Source organism: Carlito syrichta, unplaced genomic scaffold (assembly GCF_000164805.1).
Source record: "Carlito syrichta isolate Samal-C Ts95f unplaced genomic scaffold, Tarsius_syrichta-2.0.1 Scaffold289079, whole genome shotgun sequence".
Classification (NCBI taxonomy): domain Eukaryota; kingdom Metazoa; phylum Chordata; class Mammalia; order Primates; family Tarsiidae; genus Carlito; species Carlito syrichta.
This window is the reverse complement of record NW_007233175.1, coordinates 223,001-245,586: the sequence shown is the minus strand read 5'-3', so window position 1 is coordinate 245,586 and position 22,586 is coordinate 223,001. Positions and strand designations below refer to the sequence as shown.

Genomic DNA, 22,586 nt, shown 5'->3' with positions numbered 1-22,586 from the left:
TTTAATACATCTTTCTTTATCTCTTGACTTCAATGGGAATTCACCTTTTGTAATTTCATTGCAAGATTATTACACTCTGGTTCCATTATTTGACTAACCATGACGTTGCTTCCTTTTTTCTTCTTCAGATATCGATGAGTGTGCTGCTAAGATGCATTACTGTCATGCCAATACTGTGTGTGTCAACCTGCCTGGGTTATATCGCTGCGATTGTGTCCCAGGATACATCCGTGTGGATGACTTCTCTTGTACGGGTGAGCATTAAAAAGCAACGTTGTCTTTTTTCTGATTTGTCCATTCTCTGTACCTTGTCTGTGCTGTTATATTAACTTCCTGGTGCATAGGAAATAGTTCTATTTTTTTACACAAATAGTTCTCATTATTTTGTCCTTACCTTTTGAGTACAAGCAATAATAAAAAAAATTATCTACATAATTGATTTCCACTCCAGTATTTCTGCCTGTATGTATGCGTGCATTTGTGTATGGGTGTATGGTTTGAAATTGAAGTCCCAGTTGCCAATAGTAACACCGAGAGACTTAAAGATATCAGTTCTAAAATCAGAAAATATTAAACTGTTTTTCTTCTATCATGATGAAATGTTTTTGTAGATAAGAAAATGTGTTTTGTTCCCGTTGGGAATGACAAGGATTAAGTTTAAAGGCTTCACAGGAGCATTTGATGCTAAAGGATTGCGCATATGAGAGCCAGTCAAGAGTATTTTGATTAATGTGGGCTTATTGCCCATTTCCCTCCTCTTCTCCCTATGTTACTAGGTTCAGCATTGCAGTGGGCATTGCCTTTCTGTGAGCAGAGCTGGTTTTGTGGGTCAGTTGGCTTGGGGCTCCAATATATTTGCAATCATGTGCATATAGACATGCATAGTAGATTGCTTAAGGGTGGCAGAAGTTCCCAAGTTTTTCTCCTTTTGGATCAAATATGTTTAAATGCCCAATTAACAACCTATAAGCAAAGAACCCCTTGAACCCAAAATTTTAGTCAAGGTGTACTTTCCCTGACTCCTGTGTCTTTCTTTTTGTTCATGACATTGACCTACAAAAACTTCATTTTTTTTATACTCAGAAAGTAATGCCATTCTTTTCTTAATATAATTTTTTGAATGACCTTTTCAGAAGTTCAAAGAGTTACTAAATTTAGAAAGACATGAGAGGTGTTATGGTCAGAATTGTTTGCCATTGATTGTCGTATATTTATAAGTTATTATTCTTTAAATAAAGAGCCAAAGAGCTCAGTTTGATGCAGGTTTCCAAGGACCATATAATGTTAAATCTCATTTACTTATCATGTATGTGTTATAATTAAAATTCCTAGGAAAAACAAGAGACAGCTTGCATAAACGTAGCATACTGGGATCTAAATATTTTAAGAGGTCAAACCTCTTTTGAATTCATAAACAAACACAATCTAAAAAGCTATGAAGCCATAGGTGACTATCACTCTTCTCTTACTAGTAAACTCAGCTCCTATTTTAACCCTAAGATTAGAAGAAGCCAGTGAATATCTTCTTCCTAACTCAAGGATACCAAATTATGCAGCTCAATAAACCTTAATTAAAGCTCTGCTGTATGGAAGGCCTTGTTGAAATTCTATCAGAATGCTTACCTCTGCTCTGATTTTCTCACTGAGGAAGGAAGGCAAGAGCTGGTGCTTGTTGAATGCCTATTAAGGATAGATGCTCTGACTGGTGGATTAAATATGGAATAAGATGGAAAATGTATAATCATAAGAACTGGCTCCAGAATTACTTTTAGAAAGAGAACTGTGTTGTGTAGAACACAAGGCATGGGTATCAGGGGGAACCCAAGCACTCCCACCCTACACAAAAGAGTATATAGCTCTCAGGGAAAATCTACGTCATGCACACACACTTTGGGGTGTGTGTGTGTGTGTGTGTGTGTGTGTGTGTGTGTGTGTGTGTGTGTGTGTGTATTTTGTCTAAGAAGGAACACAAAAGAGAAAAAATAGGGAGGGGAGAGGAAGCAGTCAGAGAGCAGAAGGCTAGGTGCTGTGGAGAACAGAAGACTGGTGAAAACCACCCAGTGAAAGGATAGCTGGAAGTATTTTTAAAATAAGGGATAGTTAAGGTGAGATATTTCCATTATTTTGCTATAAAGTTTGCAGTGTGAGTTTTCCTCATGGCTCTCAAATCTTTGGTAAAGTCTATCCACCACAAATGCCGGAATTCTTAATGAGAACTGCCCCCTTTCTACCAATAGAATAAAAGTTAACATGGTGGACAATGGTAATGATACATGTGCATATCTGGGACCATAGGGGCAGAAGTAACCGTCACAGAGTAATCATTTCTATTCCTTCTTCTGTACTTCCCCCAACATGCATTACTAATATCTACATATCTATCAAGACTACCTCCTCTCAGAAATTTCACAAATTCTGGTGAGGATTTTGGACATCCATAGGTCATACAATGTGTAAGAGTTATTTCTATAAAAAGCTTTTCTTTGATCCCAGATTTCTTCCAAATGACTGTCCCTATTTTTCTGCTTCTCTTTATAGAAAAATCCCTCAATATGTCTGTGATAATTGTCCTCATTTACACTTGCTTTACAGATCCTCCTCAACTCCATTCAGTCAGATTTCTATACTCACCATTCTGCAGAGACTACAATTTTCAAGGGCATTCATGAACCACATTTTGCTAAATAACAATGTTCTTATCTCAACAGCATTTAGGAGAGCTGACCATATCTTCCTTTTTGAAACACTTTTTTTTCCTAGCTGTCGTGACATTGTCCTTCATGTTTTTCCTTTGGTGTCACAGGCCACTCCTGCCCAGTGTTCCTAGCTGTTCTGCTGCTGCTGATATTTGAGAAGTTAGAGTACTCTAGGTATCTGCCCTGCTCCCCTCCTCCCTGTTACCTACAGAGTGTTTTTTATTTTTTTATTTTTTTTATTTTTGAGTTGGAGTCTCACTCTGTCGCCCAGACTGGAGTGCAGTGGCCGCTCCTGGTCACCGCAGCCTCGACCTGCTGGGCTCCGGCGATCCTTCTGCCTCAGCCTTCCGAGTGGCCAGAACTACAGGCACGCACTACCATGCCCAGTTGATTTTTTTTTATTTATTGTAGAGATGAGGTCTCGCTGCCCAGGCGGGTCTCGAACCCGCGGGCTCAGGCAATCCACTCACCTCAGCCTCCCAAAGGCGCGGGTTTACAGGCTGAGTCACCGAACCCGGCTACAGAGTGTTTTTTAAAAGTCTTCATTAATCATAGGACCTTAACAACATCTCTAGATCAATCACTACCAAGTTTCTCTCTCATTTCCAGTCTTTTTCCTGTACATCTGAATCATGTATTCAACTTGACATCTGCACATAGATGTTTAATAGGTATTTCATACTTTACATGTGAAAAACAGAACTCCTGATTTCCTTCCACTCCTGCAAACCTTCTGGTTTTCCAATTTTCTCCATCCCCAAAAAAGCACCATCTACCCAGTTTTCCAAGTCAAACATTTAGAGATGACTCATTTTCCTCCTCAGGGGTTATACCGGATCACCCACTTGTCTTTTTAAAAAAATATTTTAAAGACGTGCGGTAGAATTCAAGATTAGGTATACAAGTGGACATCATACAGTTTGGGCCTCCATTTGGTCCCCACTTTGCCTGGTTTGAGATCAGGTACCCTTTTTAATATTATGGGCCCCCACCCCCGCCCCAGTAGTATCCCGCTACTGCCAATTCCTTTCTTATAGTATTATGGTAAATGTTCAGGGTCCGCTTATGAGTGAGAACATGTGGTATTCTGTCCTTTGTTTCCGTTATAGGTCACTGAGTATGATAGATTCTAAGTCCATCCCAGTTGCTGTGAAGTCCATATGTTTGTCCTTTTTTATGGCTGCATAATATTCCATCATGTACATGTACCACATTTTTTTATCCAGTCCAGTTTTGATGGGCAGCACAATTACTTCCATGTTTTTGTAATTGTGAATAGTGCTGCAATAAACATGTGTGTGTAGATATCTTTTTGGTACAATGATTTGAGTTCCTCTGGGTGTATTCCCAGTAGGGGAATTGCTGGGTCATATGGAAGGTCACTTTCTAGTTCTATTAGAAATTGCTACACTGTTTTCCATAGAGGTTGAACTAGTTCACTTTTCTGTGCATTCTCAACAGCATCTGTTATTTTCTTTTATTAATGATGGCCATTCTTACTTATTCATTTGTCTTGTTGGTACACCCTATACCCTGTTCTACTCTGTCCACTTATGTCCACATCCTCTTATTATCCTAATGACTTTGGCCATGGCCATCATACTAGACTTTCTGCTCTAGTCTTGTTCTACTATAACTTACTCTTCACACAGAAGCCAGAGAAAAAAATTTTGTAATAAACATTATACAAATATGCTTAAAACTCTCATGTAGTATCTCATTATGCAGAAAACAAATCCCTACTTTTTATTTTTATACATAACCCTGCGTGATTTTCCCCCTTTCCTCTCTATCTTGTACCACCTTCCTCCTTGTCTTCTATGGGGTGACCATCTTGACCATTGTCTTTTTCTCCATTTAGCACAATTCTTTCTACTTGTTAAGACCCTTCCTTGCATGAGCTGTTGCCCCTTGTTGGAAACTCTTTCCTTTTGATAGCTGCATAGCAGACGCTTTCTTTCTTTTTAACAAATTTTATACATACTATTTCTTAATTATTTTATTTTATTTTACTTTTTTATTTTAAAGATGTGAGCAGGCTATCTCTTTTCTTTCCACTAGAATGTAAACTCTGAGAGCAGGGACTATTTTCCTTTTGTTTTCTATTTCTCTACTTTTTCTTTTTGTATCTTGACTACTTAGAACTATACCTGGCACATAGCAGTGCTCAATAAATATTTGTTGAATGAAATAACGCATGTCTACCTAACCCTGAGTAAATTTTGTACTCTTCAAAACTTTATTTATAAAATATTACTCATATCTGTCATACCTACAGGTTAGAGTGGAACATCCAATAATGTAACATATGTGAAAATATTCAACGTGGCAATTTTTATCAGTCAAGATAGGATGTTCTGCAGTAACAACAACCCTAACTATGACAGACTTAAAATAACAGTTTTATTTCTTGCTTATGCTATTTGTGTACCACTGATTTGAGAGGGGCTCTGCTTACTATAATTATTTTGGAATACAAGCTGAAAAAATAGTTTCCGTGCTGAACATAGCCAGTCACCAAGTTGGGGAAAAGAGATCCTGAAGTATCCTCCAACAGCCATTAAATGTCAGACCAGGAAGTGACATGTGTCACTTCTGCTCACAAGTCATTGAAACAATCACTAGTCTTATCTAGCTACAGAGGGATAAGGAAATGCAATCCTACTATGTGCTTGGAATGGTAGAGAACCAGACATGTTTGGCAAATGGTGTCAATGAATTCTGCAATGACTAATACTTAATAGATTCCCAACAAATATAATTTCTTTTGACACGAGGAGCTGTTGATTAAGACAGTTTTTATTCAACAGCAGCTCACAAGGTAGGTAGGTAGTCTTAAAAATAATTATAATACTGGGCACATTGTACTTAATGCTGTGGTGGAAATATAAGCAAAATGTAATTTTGAAAAGATCCTTGATTGCCAAGACGGAGTGTGATTTTTTTTTCAAGCAAAAGGAAACTATTGGAATTTGCTGAGACCTTTTAACATGCAATGATTGGATCAGGTTAGGATTTTACAGCGGGGAATATAGATGAGAGAAAGTAGCAGAGGTAAGACAAACATTCTCTTAGGCAAGCATTTCTCCTCTAGGCCAGATTCAGCTCTTCATTAGATACTTTAATAGTAAGCTTGAGTCTTTATAATGCTTATAATTACTTTGGTCTCCTGAAAAGAAGACTTTTAGGCCAAATGTTCTCTTCACTCTCCAAGACAGATCATGTCTCTACCTCCAATCTCTGCTGTTTCTTTATTGGTGAAGAAGACTTCTTCCCTCAAGTGGTTGTATGCCTATGTGACAGACGAAGTATGTAATATATATTTACCACTATAATTTGTTTTTTCATATGTTTCATTGCCAGGTGACAACTTACTGGGAGAAATAGATAGGCCTAAAGGCATCCTTTGTTTGTCCTGAGAACCCGATACAACATTTCCTCTACAACTTTCCTTATTTCTAAAGCTCATTCTAGTTAAATTCATTAGTACCTGCTGCCAATGTTCAGTTGGTTTTCAAACTGTCAAGGTCATGCCTGTTTTTTTTTTTTTTCTTTCTTTTTTTTTGCTGTTCTATGTCGTTTAGCTTTGACACTAACTTCTTGGATGTCAATGATCACACTAAAAAATTCAGTTCAACTAAAGAATAGTGAGCCTAGAGTTATAGAAGATATATCCATTTTGACAATTCATTGATTTATTGAATTATTTATTCATTCATTCATTATTTTATTCATGTAGCCAATATGCAATTGGTTTCTGTCATGAGTGTTAGGAAATACAGCCACCAAGATTATTGAAAAATGACCTCTGGGCTGAGGGAGTTTTCTGTTAATGAGGCAACATCTTCAAATGAGAAAATGAAAATGTTTATTCACCATCAAAAATATTTGCCAAATCAATCCCTCCTGAAAATATTAGCAGAGTCTAGATAAGTATTGGATATTTAACCCTAAATAGTTGTTATTCCTTGACAAGTTTCAAAGAACAAATTCTCTGAAGACTGCACCTGAGACAGGAGATGCTAAGTATGATGCTGGAGGAGAAAGACAATGCATTAAACAGAAAATAATTTCAGTTCTTATCGCAATTTTGTTATTGCTAAGAATTGAAAAAAAATCTCTCTTTCTCATGGGCTATAACTCTCTAACAGTTCAACACTGAGAATAATTATCTAGATCTTAAAAGTATGGTTTTAACTTGCTCTGATATGATTATGTATTGTTTATGGAGCTCTGTGCTTTTTTTTATTTTTTATTTTTTAGTTGGAGTCTCACTCCATTGCCCAGGCTGGAGTGGGTGTTCACGGTAACCCCAGTGCCGACCTGCTGGGCTCTGGTGATCCTTCCACCTTGGCCTTCCAAGGAGCCAGAACTACAGGTGCGTGGTACCACGCCCAACAAATTTTTTATTTATTGTAGAGACGAAGTCTCGCTAAGTTGTTTGGGCTGGTCTTGAACCCGTGGGCTCAGGTAATCCATTCACCTCAACTTCCCAAGCCCGACCTGTTTTTTTGTTTGCTTGTTTTTGTTTTTGTTTTTTATAGGAAAGTCTCCACTGGCCTTTGAAAGGGTGAAATATAAAATATTTGGCCTCTGACATGGGGAGAGTTATTGGCCTTGGGATTTGTGTGTGTGTTTCCCCTAAGAAATCCTCAAGTTGCTCTTGCTTTTTATGAATTTTGAAACTAGACGTGTCCCTGAAATTGAGGTTTTGTGGGGATGTGGGAGACTTTCTTTTCTCTCCTCCATACTCTTTTTTTTGGAATAGTCAACCTGCTTGATTTATTGGCACCTGACTTTCATTTATCTCTAGTTAAACTCCCCATGTTTTGGCTGTTTGGTAAGACATTATCATTAGATACGCAGGTGATTTTAAAGGAGGATATTTGTGATTTACAACAAAAGCATGCAGCAATAAGACAGATACTTGACAGTAATGGGTAAGCATTCATTTTTATGCCAAAGACTTCCCATGAAGGTAAGAAATAAAGGGAATGAGTGAGATAGCAAATATCCCATGTGATTTCTATTACCTTGCTAAAAAGATTTTTATTTTCTTGATACTGGCATGGAGAAAACCTTTAAGAAAGTATATATTTGAAAAACTCAGAGCAAGCTTAGTTAAAGTGTTAGATATAATAGTCTATTAATTTAATGGTTTGAATTAAGTACCCTATAATGAAAAGGGGTTAGGCATCAGTTTAAATGCTTAAGGAGTAAAAGTTAGCTGTTAGAAATTAGGCTAGTTCTCCAGAATATGCTTTCTTCCCAAGGCTGGTGAAATACAGAAAATTTCCAAATATAATATACATGCAATTTTCTTATCAAGTTGAGCCATTTGAAATTGAGCTAAACAGAACATTCTCCAACCTGATTGAGTAAGGTGGTAAAGTATCCACTGATTATCCTTATCTTTGGGCACTTACTATGTGCTTGTGTCAGAATGCTTGTCCTTATTTACTTTTGGCTGTCTGGCAGCATTAAAGGACAGATTACAGGACAGTTGCTTGACTTTCAGTCACAGAATAGGTGATACAATTATAAAAATGAAACAGGACTCAGGTCTCTAGATTATTTTACTTAAATAATGCTATATCAGATGATTTACAGAGTGCAAAACTATCTTTTAAAAAATTATTGATACCAGAAACCATTGACGGACATGTTGAACAAGAAAAGTCAAAATAAGACATGTACCTCTGTATACTTCAAAATTAACCTAGAAGGTCTGATGATAGTTATGAGATATTTTCCTTTTTTTTTTCTTTTTGTTAACTTGTTTGGTTGAAATTTCCTTCTTTTTTTTTCTTCTTTTTTTCATTTAAATATGTAGTTGGCTCTATTACCTTCCTTCCTCTCCCACATCCTCCACTGCCCCCCAAAATAAAAAAGGCACTGTAACACAAGCAGTTTTCCCAAATCTTAATCCTTTAGGACAGAGATTCTCAATCCTCACCTCAAGGTAGAATCACTTGGGACATTAAAAAAAGATGATGCTTGTCTGTCCTAGAGACTTTTATTTTTGTTTAGTCTAGGATTGGGATTCAACCTTGGTGTTTTTGTTTAAAGGTCCAGGTGATTTTAATGTGCAAGGCTGAGAGTCACTGCCTTAGTATTGAACAGAGAGGGTTGGAGTTTGGAGAGAATATTAAGAAACATTAGGAGGGAGAGGAATTGCCCTCTATAGTGCAGACTAGAAAATGATTCCCTTCAACTGTGATGAGAGACATGGAGTTGGGGAGGTCGTGAAAGCAGAAAGTTGGATGGCTTCTAGAGGAAAGTCCTTGCCTCCTAAGCTGCACTCTGAGATGTGTAAGATTCTGTGTAAAACTCTGGGTAGAGAAAGGCTGTGAGGTGGCTCTGCACATGGGACCTCACAGGGAGATCTCCAACCATTAACTCTGACATTGCTGTTGCAGTCCCTGAAAAAGGTTTAAAGACAAATGGGCAACTCCGTGGTGACCTGTGTGTTCCATGGACTGAGGACCCGAATGCTTCTTCTCTGGCTTCTTCATGGCTCTTGGAGTCCTCCAGAGCCATATCAGAGCCTGACAGAAGTTTCAACGACCCCACTATCCCTAAAGAATAGGATCTCAGAATCATTCAAGTTGAATTGAAGTAATTATGGAAAACTGTATTATTTGTAGAAACACCTTTGTGACTGCGTTTCTGTACCCATTATAGGTGAGAAAAGTGAAATTAATAAAAGGAGAAAGCAGGAAAAATTAAGAGACTCCTCTAAAGAGGGATTATGAAAAAAAACTTCATAGAAATTTTAGTTTTCCATATGTATTGCTGGAAAAACCAAAGATCAAATATTTCTTGTATTTAATAGTAGTAGTGTGAAAATGATGCTAAGATTTATTAAATCCAGCGAAAATATCTTTGAGAGAGTATAAAAGAGGACTTATCTTGAAATTTAATGATAAAGATAAGTCTGAAGGACATATCAGACATGTCCAGTGTTTGATTTCTTTGTTGTGTCTAAGAGGGAATTTCTTTTTATTCCAACATGTGTTGTAAGGGATCTGGACCATGTTGACTGCTGCAGAACAACCTGGGATCAGTGATAGAGCTTGTCCCCTGGGTGTTTGTGCACAAACCTATTAAGTACTGTGTTGCCCTTGACCCAAATTCATCATAAAGGGCTTGTTAATATTTCTGTATACCCTAGTTGGAGTTGTGCCTTCAGAATCACAATCTTTCACATAAAGAGGGAATTTGATTAAGGATGCTTTAGCACTTACACAATTGTTAAAGCTAGTCTTGCAGACCCATTATATTCTCATTCAGTTTGTACAATGAGTGAACATTTCTTTTTAACAACTCAGTGTGCTATCTCATATTCTTCATTTTTATCTTAAAGCCATAGTGTGTGTGTGTGTATGTGTGTATGTATGTATATATGAATGTATTTCCTTACTTTTCTGAGGTATAATGAGATGTCTTCTTAGTTGTTTTATTTAGATTCAGGGTACACATGCATATTAATCTAAAGAATTTATTTTCTTTCTCTAACTAAGAATATACACTACTGGGCATATTCACTATTAACACTATTGCTATTCTTTGACCAGAATGAAAACTGTAAGTTCTTTTTTTTTTTTTTTTGAGTTGGAGTCTCACTGTGTCGCCCAGACTGGAGTGCAGTGGCCGCTCCCGGCCACCACAGCCTCGACCTGCTGGGATCCGGTGATCCTTCCTCCTCAGCCTTCCAAGTAGCCAGAATTACAGGCATGCGCTACCACGCCCGGCTGATTTTTTGATTTATTGTAGAGATGAGGTCTCGCTGCCCAGGCGGGTCTCGAACCCGCGGGCTCAGGCAATCCACTCACCACAGCGTCCCAAAGGCGCGGGATTACAGGCTGAGCCACTGAGCCCGGCGAAAACTTTAAATTTTTATGGTTAAAATGTAGTTTATAAAATCTAGTTGCAAGCTTTGACTATGCTATTTATTTATTCTTTGAATTGGAAAGCCGTTTAAATTCTATGCTTCTTGGTGTCCACCATACATTCTTACAGAATTGTTAAAGGATATTGACACAGTGTATGTTTATCAGTTTGGGTGACTTTAGTTGAAAAAATTAAAAACAAACAGCAACAAACAATTCGACTAGCTTAAATGACAAATTTTCACATGACTCAAAGTCGAGAGGGATTTTTGCTGTTGTTGTTGTTGTTAATTAATGAATTAATTCAGCTACTCCAGGACATGCTCAGCAACACAGATTCTTCCTATCTTTTACTTTGTTATTTTTAGCATGATAGTTTTGGAACTTGATCTAGCTCCCCTCAAGGTCTCCAAATGACTAAAATAACCCCAAACACCAAATTCTGACTTTACCATGTTCCCAAGTCAGAAGGAAAAAGAGAATTTTCTTCTCACAGTCCTTTCTTTAAGACCAAGTATCACTTTATTAGAAGCTCCATTTCTGTAGATGTGTTTTTCTGTCACATTGACAAAAAATAGTTTGACCTACTTATTCATAAACTATAACTTAAAAAGATAAATCAAATTAAGATTTATCCCCAATGGACGGGGCAGTTTCCAGCTACTTTTGTAGTACTTGGCTTACTTACAACCAAACAAAATGTGGTTTCCTTTGTTAAGGAAGATGTGTGTTCCTGCTTGTGTGTGTGTAGATACACAAGTATAGGCAACGGACAGCATCTATTAGAGTATATTAAAAACTTTGAAAACATTTTTTTCAAGCTTAAGAGTAATAAAAAGAAATACAAATTAAATGACAATTATATAGCAATTATACTAAATTTATGCATGTGACCATGATCTGTATGGAGATATATAAATAGACTGTATATATTTACATATATGCTACTCACACTTTCCTGGAAATGGTTTGGGAAGTAGACATTTTCATACATTGCTTCAGAGAATGTAAATTAATACAACTTTTCTTGAGGATTATTGTCAGTAGATATCAAAAGGCCCCATACTATTCATTTATAATAACTTATCCCGAGGAAACAATAAGTTATAATTATTTACGTAAAAAATTTCATTGTGGCCATTTGTTTCGTTTATTATTTATAAGAAAAAAAAACTAGAAACAGCCTAAATATAAGCTAATGGAGATTTGATTAAATAAATCACAATATATTCACATAGTAGAATACAATGCATATTAAAATAACATTTAAAAGACTATTCAGTGTCAATGAAAAAATTCTCACCATATAGTATGATATAATTTAAACCAGTATGTATATTATTTTCCAATTAAAATAATCAGTAATAATTATGCCTGAATACACACTTACACATGCATCCAAGCACACACACATAGAAACACAGACAGGAAATATATTCCCCACACCTCTCCCCACACCTCTGTTCTTCGGGGAACAGAGGGTATCTGAGTGAATCATTATGTTTGATACTTTTTCTTTCCACTTTGTGTATTTTTCAAAATTTCTCTGAAGATAAGCACAATGCAGTGAACTTGTATTACATTTGTCAGAAAAGTGTTATTAAAATATTAGAAAGCAGAAAATGCTAGACAAAGGTGACACTGAGTTTTTCCCCAACATCTCCTAAGTGTTATCTCACTAAATTAAAAAAAACGTACATGTTCATGACTTGGTAGGGTTAATATCTTTTATCTTTTGTGACATAGATAGCAGGTCTGAACTAAAGAGGTTGAACGCAATGGCTTTGTTTCATCATGTTTCTGCAGAATCTGAATGACCAACATGACAATTGAAAGACGCTTGAAATTAGGATGCTGTCTTAGTCAATTCAGGCAGCTATAGCAAATAGCTTAAACTGCATGACTTATAAACAACAGAAATTTATGTCTCACAGTTCAGGAAGCTAGGAATTTCAAAATCAAGGTGCTGGCAGTTTCAGTGTCTTATGAGGACCCGTTCCTCCGTTTTCTTGCTGTGTGCTCACACAATGAAAAAGATGAGAGGTCTCTCTGGGGTTGCCTTTGTAAGGATATTAGTAACCTAATCACCTTCTAAAGGCCTCAGTTCTCAATACCATCACATTAGGGGTTAGGATTTCAAGTTGTGAATTTTGGGGGAAACAAAAACATTCAGATGATTGCAGATGATGTTTTTCTCCTTTGAGCATCCTGGTAGCCTTATCTCTCAAAAGTATTTCATTCAGGATTGCCAAAATCAAGGCAGTTGGTCCAAATTTTTCTGAACCAGGGCCAAGATCAAGAGAGATACTGAGGGGTGACCAAAAAAGACCCAGTATTTCCATAGTCAAGCAACCACTGACTAAGAATCAGGGAACACAGATTTTGGCCTTGTCCCTGCCATCAGCTCAATGAATATCACCAGGTCTACATTTTTTTCTGGACTTTAAAAGATTAATGTTAAACTAGATCAATGGTTTTCAGTCAGAGGAGCTTGGATTCTAAGTTATTTTTTTAAGAGTTCAGGTTATTTAAGAAAAAGAGAGAGATAATTTTACAAACTATTACTTTTCTAATTCTATGATTCTGTAAGATATGGTTCTTGACCTCTAGGAGATTATGGTCTCTTTGGGAGCCATAAAATTTACATTTAAGGAGAATAATTTTATAAGGCATATAACTGAGTGCTAAATCGTGAGGTATGGGCAATAAATGCAACAGGAAAGAACATTGGTACTGGGAGAAAAGACATTAATTACAAAGTGGTAGAGAGAAAATGTTTTCCACAGCGTTTCTGAAAGCATTTGCGTTTGATGTTAGGTGGGACTTGGTGCATTGGGAAGTAATTGGGTGTCTGGTGCTTGAGAAATGAATCCATCTCCATCTTCCTTTATCTGTGATGTGACCTGTGTAGAAATGGAAAGAACAGAGGACTCTGATTCAGGCAGGCCTCGGTTTCTGCCCCAACTTGGGTATTTATTAGCAGCATCAACTTGAATCAACTTCAGGGAAATGTACACACCTTCCTCCCAGAATCCTGTGTGGAGTAACTGAGAGAGTATTTGTAAAGTGTTTGGGAAAGGGCTCAGTACAGAGTAAATGCTCAATAGATGTTAGCCATTAGGTGCTGTTTCTACTTCACAGGTGAGGAATACAATTTGAGGTACAGGTAGATTAAGGAACTTGCCTATAGCCATAGGCTAGAAAGTGGTGAGCAGGTAGGAATACAGACCTCCTTATACCAGAGACTCAAGTACAACCTCTAACAGAGCTCTTTTGAAGATGTCTTCAGAATGTTAATATATGTGCTTAGCAAACAGTAGTCATTGTAGAATGATAGAAATAACCTGGGGTGTATAAAAATAAATAATTTATTTTCCCATAGCTCTGCTACTTACAAACTTTGGGATCTTGAGCAGATACCTTAAATGCTCCATGTCTCAGTTTATAACACCAAGAGAGGTTAGGTTTTTAGGTTTAACCATCTGAAAGAGCCCAGTGCAATTGAGCACTCATAAATGGGGCTCAATATTGAAGCCCTAAGACCTGTTCACCAAATTTTCTTCTTCCCTCTCTCTTTGCCACGTAGCTCTTAGAACGTTTAAAGAGAAAACAAGACATCTTTAAGTAAATTTGGAACGTCATTTGCCTTGAGAAACTCAGTCTGTGCAGACGTTGTTCAGATACTCTGGGAACATGAGTCTACAATCAGACTCTTAGGTTAATGGGCTAAGAAGGAGACTGTGTACTGTGCGGCAGACTTCACAACAGAGTTCATAACTAGTAAGGAGTACAGTCCTTTAATTAAGGAAAAATATCATCTCCTGGAATCATTAGTTTGTGAGTTGTTGTAGAATAGAGCTTTGGAATGTGTTCTGTAGTCTCCCTTTGAAAATTTGTTTGTTGCCTGAGAAGCCCCTTAAAGTGTGAACACCTTTGGCGTATTTCAGCTCTGTTGGCTGGCGTCTAGTTGGTCCTTAGGGGTGCCCATAGGACTAATGGTTTTCAAGAGATGGATTATAAGGTGAAAAGTTGGACACCAGGATGGGATCTTTGGCACTCAGGAAATGTCCTTAGAGGGAATTTGCAGCACACAATGAGACAGGTAAGTAAAATAACAAGTGTAATATAAATAAAATTTAATAAAATTATAAAAGTCGTATATGAATACTTTGGTAACATTAAGACATTCAGAAGAAGAAAATAAAACCATCCCTAATTTAGCCCTGAAAATACAACCTGTATCAATATGTATTTATTCTACATTGTGGAAATCATACTGTAGTTATTGGTTGTTAGGTCACCCTCACAGCGAGGACTCCAGAATGTTAGGTCAGACCTGCTGGAGGTGTGGGTGTCTGATGTGTGATCTGGTGCTGCGTGAAAGATGCAAGAATACACAGAAGTTAGATTAGAAAATATAGTTTATGAAGAAAGTAAATATGAGAGAGAGAGAGAGAGAGAGAGAGAGAGAGAGAGAGAGAGAGAGAGACTTCCCCAAGGTAAGGAGGGGTCAAAGGCAGGAAACATGGTGACGACCGTAGCTCAAAGAGCACATGGCCACACCAGAGTTTAGTAAGGCAGTGGCGCTGGCTGCTTGTGGTTGAGCCCTTTTAATCCTTCCCTTTGATGGGGCAGGTCATTAAGGTGATTGAGTGGTAGTCTGCTCTGTGTCATCATGAAGGGACAGGTAAGCACAGGTACTGACATCAGGCGATGGACAGCAGGCAGATGGTTATGGGTAGGTTAGTCACATAATTGTGGCCATGGTGGTGGGGGTCTGTGTCATGTAGGGCATGAAGGACTGATTAGGTTAACTTGGGTCTTATTGGTAGAGGCAAATACTTGAAATAGAAAAGCTAATTAGACAAAACAAACTGGGGAGAGAGATTGTAAAACAATTATCAATAGCTACCTCTGAGAAACTGGTTTTGTCCTTGGCCAGTGATTAGAGAGTAAGTGAACTGCTAGAAAAACATGAGATTTAAGCAATGTTAAAATGACTGCTCGTTGGATACACTAAATCCATGTTATGTGCTTTCATTAATATTATAATTTTAAATTTTTACTTATTTCATAAACATTACCCCAACTAGTAAATTTACTTTAAACATGTAATTGCTTAAGGTTGAAAGTATTCTTTCAAATGGGTACATTGTAATAGCTTTTGCCACATTATAGAAGTATTAACGTTCAATTGCCTTTCTGTCTTAATTTGATTTCATCAGAGGCATGCAAATTTTTTCTTCCTCTATCTTAATGGTGATAATTGGTTTGCCTCAGTTTGGATGAAGAGTGAGTCACAGAACAAAGCCCAGACCAGCCCAACATGGAATTTACATATTCAGGGATTTATGGAGGAGGAGGCATTTTATTTCTCTGTTATTCATTTAGGAACATTTTAGGGGAAAATGGAAGGCTAAAGAGTTATGTAATCTTAGTAAATACCTTGTAGGTATTGTTGTAAGGACTTTGTAAGGTGTTTTAAGGATCCTACATAATTATATCTTATAAAAGCAGTTTAAAACTGGACAGTGACGCTCCAGTGAGCCACTGCCTTGTTTGTGAGACGTGTTTTCCATATTAATATTTTCGTATTAAATTATTTGTCCTTTAAAATTTAAAGAGTATTTCCTAGATCAGGTAGCATTTTTTTCTGCTTTTGGCATTTATTTTTGCATTCCTGGTAGTAAGTAGACAGTAGGGAAAACATTAAATATCAGGAGTTTCAAACAGTTAAGTTGTTAGAGACATATAAGTCCTCAGAAAAGATCTTCCAATTAAAGTCATTTGTCTGAATTTTGGTGAATTGTTGAACTGTGCCTGGAGATACCTCTTTTGTGAATTATCAAAAGCTTTAAGGTGTTTTCTCATTAGGAGATCTCTGTCCTCCCCCCGACCCCAGCAAATAATCCATTTGGTTTGGTTATAACAGAAATGTGGCATTGATCAGAGGAGTCAGTTATTATCCCTATCAATGCAAGATGGGTATGGGGGGGGCAATTATTGTCTCAGCTAGGAGTATGTGGCACTAAATGACTGTTGCATCACAGTCACTCAAGCTGAGTGTGTACAGTGCAGGGGAGGGAATCAAGTAAAGATATACCCTCTAATGCATTTCTTGACTTCAAGCAAGCTTTATTTTTTAGGACAGGTTGGGACAGCTCACAGATTTGGAGCCAAGTCCATGAGAGACACCAGAAAGTAGTGCCCTCTATCTCTTTTAAAGATGAGGAAATCTGACAAGTCACAAAGTAGCACTTGCTTGAATTCATGCTTATAGATCACACCAGCTGAAGTTCTGAATTTACTCAGCCTCTTTGGACAAGGTTTCTTTTTTGTCATCTGTTCTCCTAGCTCTCTTTCTATCTTAACTCTTTACTCTTTGGTGCATTATTATAACTGTTCTCCTTGAATCTTGCTTCCTTCATCTTTCATGTTTGCTTCATTAATGTGTGTGCCATTATTTATAACAGAACCTTAATGATGATGGTCTCAATGGGAGACTAAAAAAATGCCATAAAACAGAAAATAACAAGTGTGGGTGAGGATGTGGAGGAACTGGAACCCTTGAGCACTGCAGGTGAGGTTGTAAAATGGTGTAGCCGCTGTGGAAAACAGTTTGGTGCTTCCTCAAAAAATTGAAAATAGAAAAGAGCTAAAAATAAAATTAGCGTATGTGCTGGCAATTTCACTTCTGGTTATATACCCAAGAATTGAAAGCAGGGTCTTGAAGAGATATTTTCACAGCTATGTTCATAGCAGCATTACCTACATAACGTGTAAAAGTAACTCAGGTATTTGTCAATGGATGAATGGACATGCAAAATGTGGTGTAAACATACAATGGAATATTATTCAGTTTTTAAATTATTTTTATTTTAGAGACATGAGGTACAATTCAGGGTTAGGTATACAAATATTCATTATGCAGGTACCCTTGTTGATGAGGTGTGTCCCTCCCTCCCCTGGCAGTTTCCCCTCAACTGCCAATCCCACCCCCCACCCCTGGCAGTTTCCCACTACTGCCAATCCCTTTCTTATAGTATTATGATAATTGTTCAAGGTCCACGATCATTGTTCAAGGTCTGCTTATTCAGTTTTAAGAAGAAAGGAAATTCTGACACATGCTGTAACGTGGATGAAACTGGAGAACATTTTGCCAAGTGAAATGTCAGTCACAAGAAATAACTGTATGAATTCACTTATATGAAGTATTTACAATAATCACACTCATAGAGACAAAAAGTAAAATGTTGGTTGCCAATAGGCTGGAGAAAGCGGGGGTGCATGGGATGTTATTGTTATGGGTAGAGAGTTTCAGTATTGCAAGATGAAAAGTGTTCTGGAGATGAATGGTGGTGATGGCTGCACAACAATATAAATGCACTTAATACTACTGAATTGTACACATAATATGGTGAAGATGGTGCATTTTATGTTATATGTATTTTATCTCAATAAAAAACTGGAAAAAATGCCATTAGGGAAAGATCTCTTCCTATTAGTATGTCCGCTCTAGAAATAACACACCCTAGCTTAGCTTGCTTCTCTAGTACCTACTGGGCATTACCTTCTGGTTTAGCTCAGATAGCAATTTATTCATCCATTATTTTATTTATTAATTTGTTAAATTATTATCTACTGAGAATCTACCAAGTATCAAGTGTTATTCTTGATGTCAGGAATATATCAGTGGTTAAAACAGACAAAACCTTGCTTTCAGTGGAGTGAAACAATAAATAGGTAAATATATACTATCTCAGAAGATGATATGCACTATGGAAAAAAATAGTTTCTAGGGAAGGGAGATGTATATGTAGGGATGGGCAGTGGCGCAACCTTATATGGAGTGGTCTGGAAAGATCTCACTAATGAGACATATGAGCAAAGACCTGAGAGAAGTGAGGAAGCAAGATATGCTGATATCTGGAATAACACAGTATGGCAGGCTGTGGGTACAGCAAATGGATAGAATTTAGAATCAGCAGATCTGATTCCAACCTATTTCAGGCAGGTTGCTTGGAATTTCTGAGCCTCAACTCCTTTGTCCATAAGACACAGAGAGTAATTATTTCACAAAGATGTTGAGAAAGATAGATGAGAAAGCATATTTTGTAAGATGGAAATTAACATATGACTGTTACTCTTAAGTATAGGCAGTAGTTCTGATTTCTCCAGCACCACAGGTATATAAAAACATTGACTGAAAAGAGTTTCCCAGATAATTTCAAGCATCCACCTTTTATTTTATTTTTTTAAAGTTTTTGGAACAAAATTTCAAACAGTCATCTACTCCATGATTTGGGATTAGATAAGGAGGCTTGTTAAATCGGTAAACTTTAATCAGCCCTTCTCTATGGCCTCAGAGACTCCCTTTACAGATTCTGGGTCATGGCTGTCTTCCTAAAGATGAGCATGAAAGAAGTCGAGCCATAGGATAAATAAGGCTTTACTATATTTTTTCTTTAAATGGAAAGCGAAGCTTTAATGGTTCCAGCAATTACTAGAATAATATAGATTCTAGAAGAGGAACAGAGTTCAGAAAGGGGCACTTCACACTCAGCATGTAGGAAATTCAGTGCCTATGCCCCATTACTGATAACAGGACCTCCACATTTAATTCTACAGGATGAACGTGGTAACTCTTGCATCAGGGACAGAAAGTATCCCTAAGCAACCAGGGAGCTGAAAGAGCCTTGCTTTCTTCCTTTATTTTTCTATCTGTGGTTTTTCATTTTCCCTGCTGTTGATAAATAATTCAGAAAAGAAAAGAATATTAGAGCTCCAACTTTTTAGAGGACAAATGCTTTATACAATTGGTCCCCGAGCACCCATAGGCTCTTGTGAGAAGGTCACTGTTTTGTGTTTGTTAGTTGGCAGTATGTTCTTTGGGGTTTTGCAATCAATTGCCCTTGTTTTTATGGCTAGAGGAGTGAGGACTGTGTGCATGAAATTCATAGAGTTGATGCTGTCATTTTACCATGGTCCCTAAGTGGGCTGCTCAACTACAGCTAATAGTTAGGCTAGAGGTCATTAATGGGCTGTGCAACTTGCCTCAGAAGGCAAGATTATCTAAGGATATCTTGTGACATCAGGTAATTGTCTTGGGACCCAAATGGACATGAACTGTCATACCACACAGAGCATCCGAGAATGTGCACACTGGTGCTGGGTAGGGGAGGGATGTCAGGATGCCTCATGTTGGAGCTTTTCTCCTGCGGCTAGGATGCACATGCTCACCTATCCATGGTACCTACCCATGTATTCCCTTCTGAAAATCATCTCTAATGCAAGGATAATAATAATAACACTGTTATAAAATATGTATTATATACTATATAATATAGTAATAAAGTCAGAAGGTGGCCTATGGATATAATTGCTTGAATTATGTATATTTAGAAACAATATCGCTATCTATATCTTTTGTTTGTTTGTTTTTGAGTTGGGTAGTCTTAGACTTTTGTCTAGATGGAATATAGTGGTGTGTTTGCAACTCACTGCAGCTTGACTGCGGGGCTCGTGCAATCCTTCTGAGTCAGCCTCCTGAGTAACTGGGACTACAAACCTGCAGTAGCATGCCCAGCTAATTTATTTATTTATTTTATTTTTTGATTTTTGATGGAGATGAGTGCTCTGTTGCCTAGGCTGACCTCGAACTCCTGGACTCAAGCAGTCCTCTTGCCTTGGCCTCCCAGAGTGCTGGCATTACAGGAATAGGCCACTATGCCTGGCCAATTCATCTATTCAGCAAATAATTTAGATCAATGTCCACCATGAATGCCGAATGTTCAGCAAAGGGAACAAGATACAGAGGAAATAATTTGGTATTGGTTATTAGAGAAACTTATTTTAATCCAGCACACTATATAGCCTTGGGCAAATCATTTTACTTCCTTGGGCCTCAGTTTCATAATCTGCAACAGGTGAATTTTGGATTCTAAGTGGACTTTTAGAAGTTTCATTGACTGGGCTCAGTGGCTCAGCCTGTCATCCCAGGACTTTGGAAGGCTGAGGCGAGTGGATTGCCTGAGTCCGCGGGTTCAAGGCCAGCCTGGGCAACTTGGCGAGACCTCACCTTTATAATCAAAAATCAAAAATTAGTCAGGCATGGTAGCACATGCCTATAGTTCTGGCTACTTGGAAGGTTAAGGCAGAGGATCACCAGAGCCCAACAGGTCAACGACGCTGGGGTGGGCATGAGCGTGCCACTGCATTCCAGTCTGGGCAACTGAGTGAGACTCCAACTAAAAAAAGGAAGTCTCATTAAACACTGACTTTTTAGAAGCCAAAAGTCAAGAGTTGTGGCTTTTATTTCTTCATCCACAATGCTTGCCATAATGATGAGCACTTACTTGTTCCTTTTTGATTTTTGTTTGTATGTTGTTGTTTTTGGTTTAAATATGCACTATAATCATTTGAAGCATTACAATTTTGTTTAATTTGTGAAACTTTATTTTGAAAGATTCCTTTTATTTTTATATTTAAAACTTTTAGCAGATGTTTTAAAAGAATATGTGAATGTAATTCTGACACACTTTCTTTTGGTAGTGTTTGTTTCACTGAATATTTCATGTAACTTTTGCATACTGATTCAGGACATAATGATGTTTTATTAACCACTATTGATTTGTGACTTGGAATTATCACCTAAGTGATCAAAGAGCCTTCTTTTGTACATCAGGAGATTTCTACGAAGGAGAGCTGGAGACACAGGTTCAGGATGGACAGCTGGCTTCCCCTTTGATGTCCCTGTCATGCTGTGTTTTGTACATGCTTTTGAACGCTTGTCGGCAAATGTCACCTCTCTGGCATTCACCTTGCTCTTTTTTCAAACTGGTACCCACAGAGCCAAAGCAACAACACAACTGCTCATGATGCAGTGATAGCAGCTTCCAGTTGTGTCTCTCCTCAAGGATTTGTCAGTAGTGTGCGGGTGTGGGTGTGTGTCTGGGAATAGGATTGGCAGGGAGGTGGTGTGAGATCATGAAAAGAGTAGGAACTAAATATAGGAAGACCTGCATTTAAGCTTCGATATGACTAGTTGCATAACTTTGGGCAAGATGGGTGGCAGTACTATTCCCATTCTTATTTGGTAAAACAAAAGTGGAGTCCTCTCAGTTTTAAGGATTCTGAAAGTCTATGATTCTAAGTGCTATGAATGGCCAAGCGGCTTAGAGGGAAGGGAACACATTAAGCTGGTATGACCAAAGAGATTTCCTCGAGTTAGTATCTTTGGAGCTGTAAAATAGGATTTTATTGTTGTTGTTGTTGTTGTTGAAACTGTGAGGAAAAAAGAGACTTCCTTAGTGGAAGAACAGGAATGAGTCAAAGCATGGAGGAAGAGAGGTATCTTTTTGGTATGATGGCCTTTTATTTTCACTGAGGATGAGAGCTCTTAAAAGGATACAACACTCTTAACCAAGCCATCTGTGCTCATTTGGTTTCTTTGCTGCAAATTCCTGATTTTGACTTTTCTGAAAATCACTTATTCAGCAGCAAATATGTGTCAACTGTTTTCCAGATTCTCCTTTGTGCACTGGGAATAATGGTGGAAAAGACAGAATTCCATCTCTCATGTAAGAAACTCTGTAGGGATTTCTACTAACTTTTTACTAGATTAGGACTTTTGATCTATGGAATTGGCATGGGGAGAGGAAGCATTTTAGCACAGGTTTAATTATCATTTGAAAGAGGAATATTTGCAGGCCACAATAACCTATTAATAGAGCATGAGGCTGGATGCAGTCTCAAGCCTGTAACCCAGCATTTTGGAAGACTGAAGTGAGGGGATTGCCTGAGCCCACAGGTTCAAAAACAGCCTGAGCAACTTGGCAAGACCGCATCTCTACAGTTAATCAAAAAATTAATCAAGCGTGGTAGCCACGCCTTTTGTTCTGGCTTCTTGGAAGGCTAAGGCGGAAGGATCACCTGAGCCCAAGTCGACACTGGGATGGCCATGAGTATGCCACTGCATGCCAGCCTGGACAACAGAGTG

The 22,586-nt window shown here is 37.8% G+C and overlaps 1 protein-coding gene across 1 annotated transcript in view; it reads left to right on the top strand.

Annotated features, from left to right (window-relative positions):
- The window catches only part of LOC103256219 (protein kinase C-binding protein NELL1-like), a 405,234-nt gene that overhangs the window by 285,842 nt on the left and 96,806 nt on the right, over positions 1 to 22,586 (top strand). Inside the window, 1 exon segment of the mRNA XM_021710465.1 lies at positions 129 to 254. Coding sequence (XP_021566140.1) covers positions 129 to 254 — 126 coding nt within the window.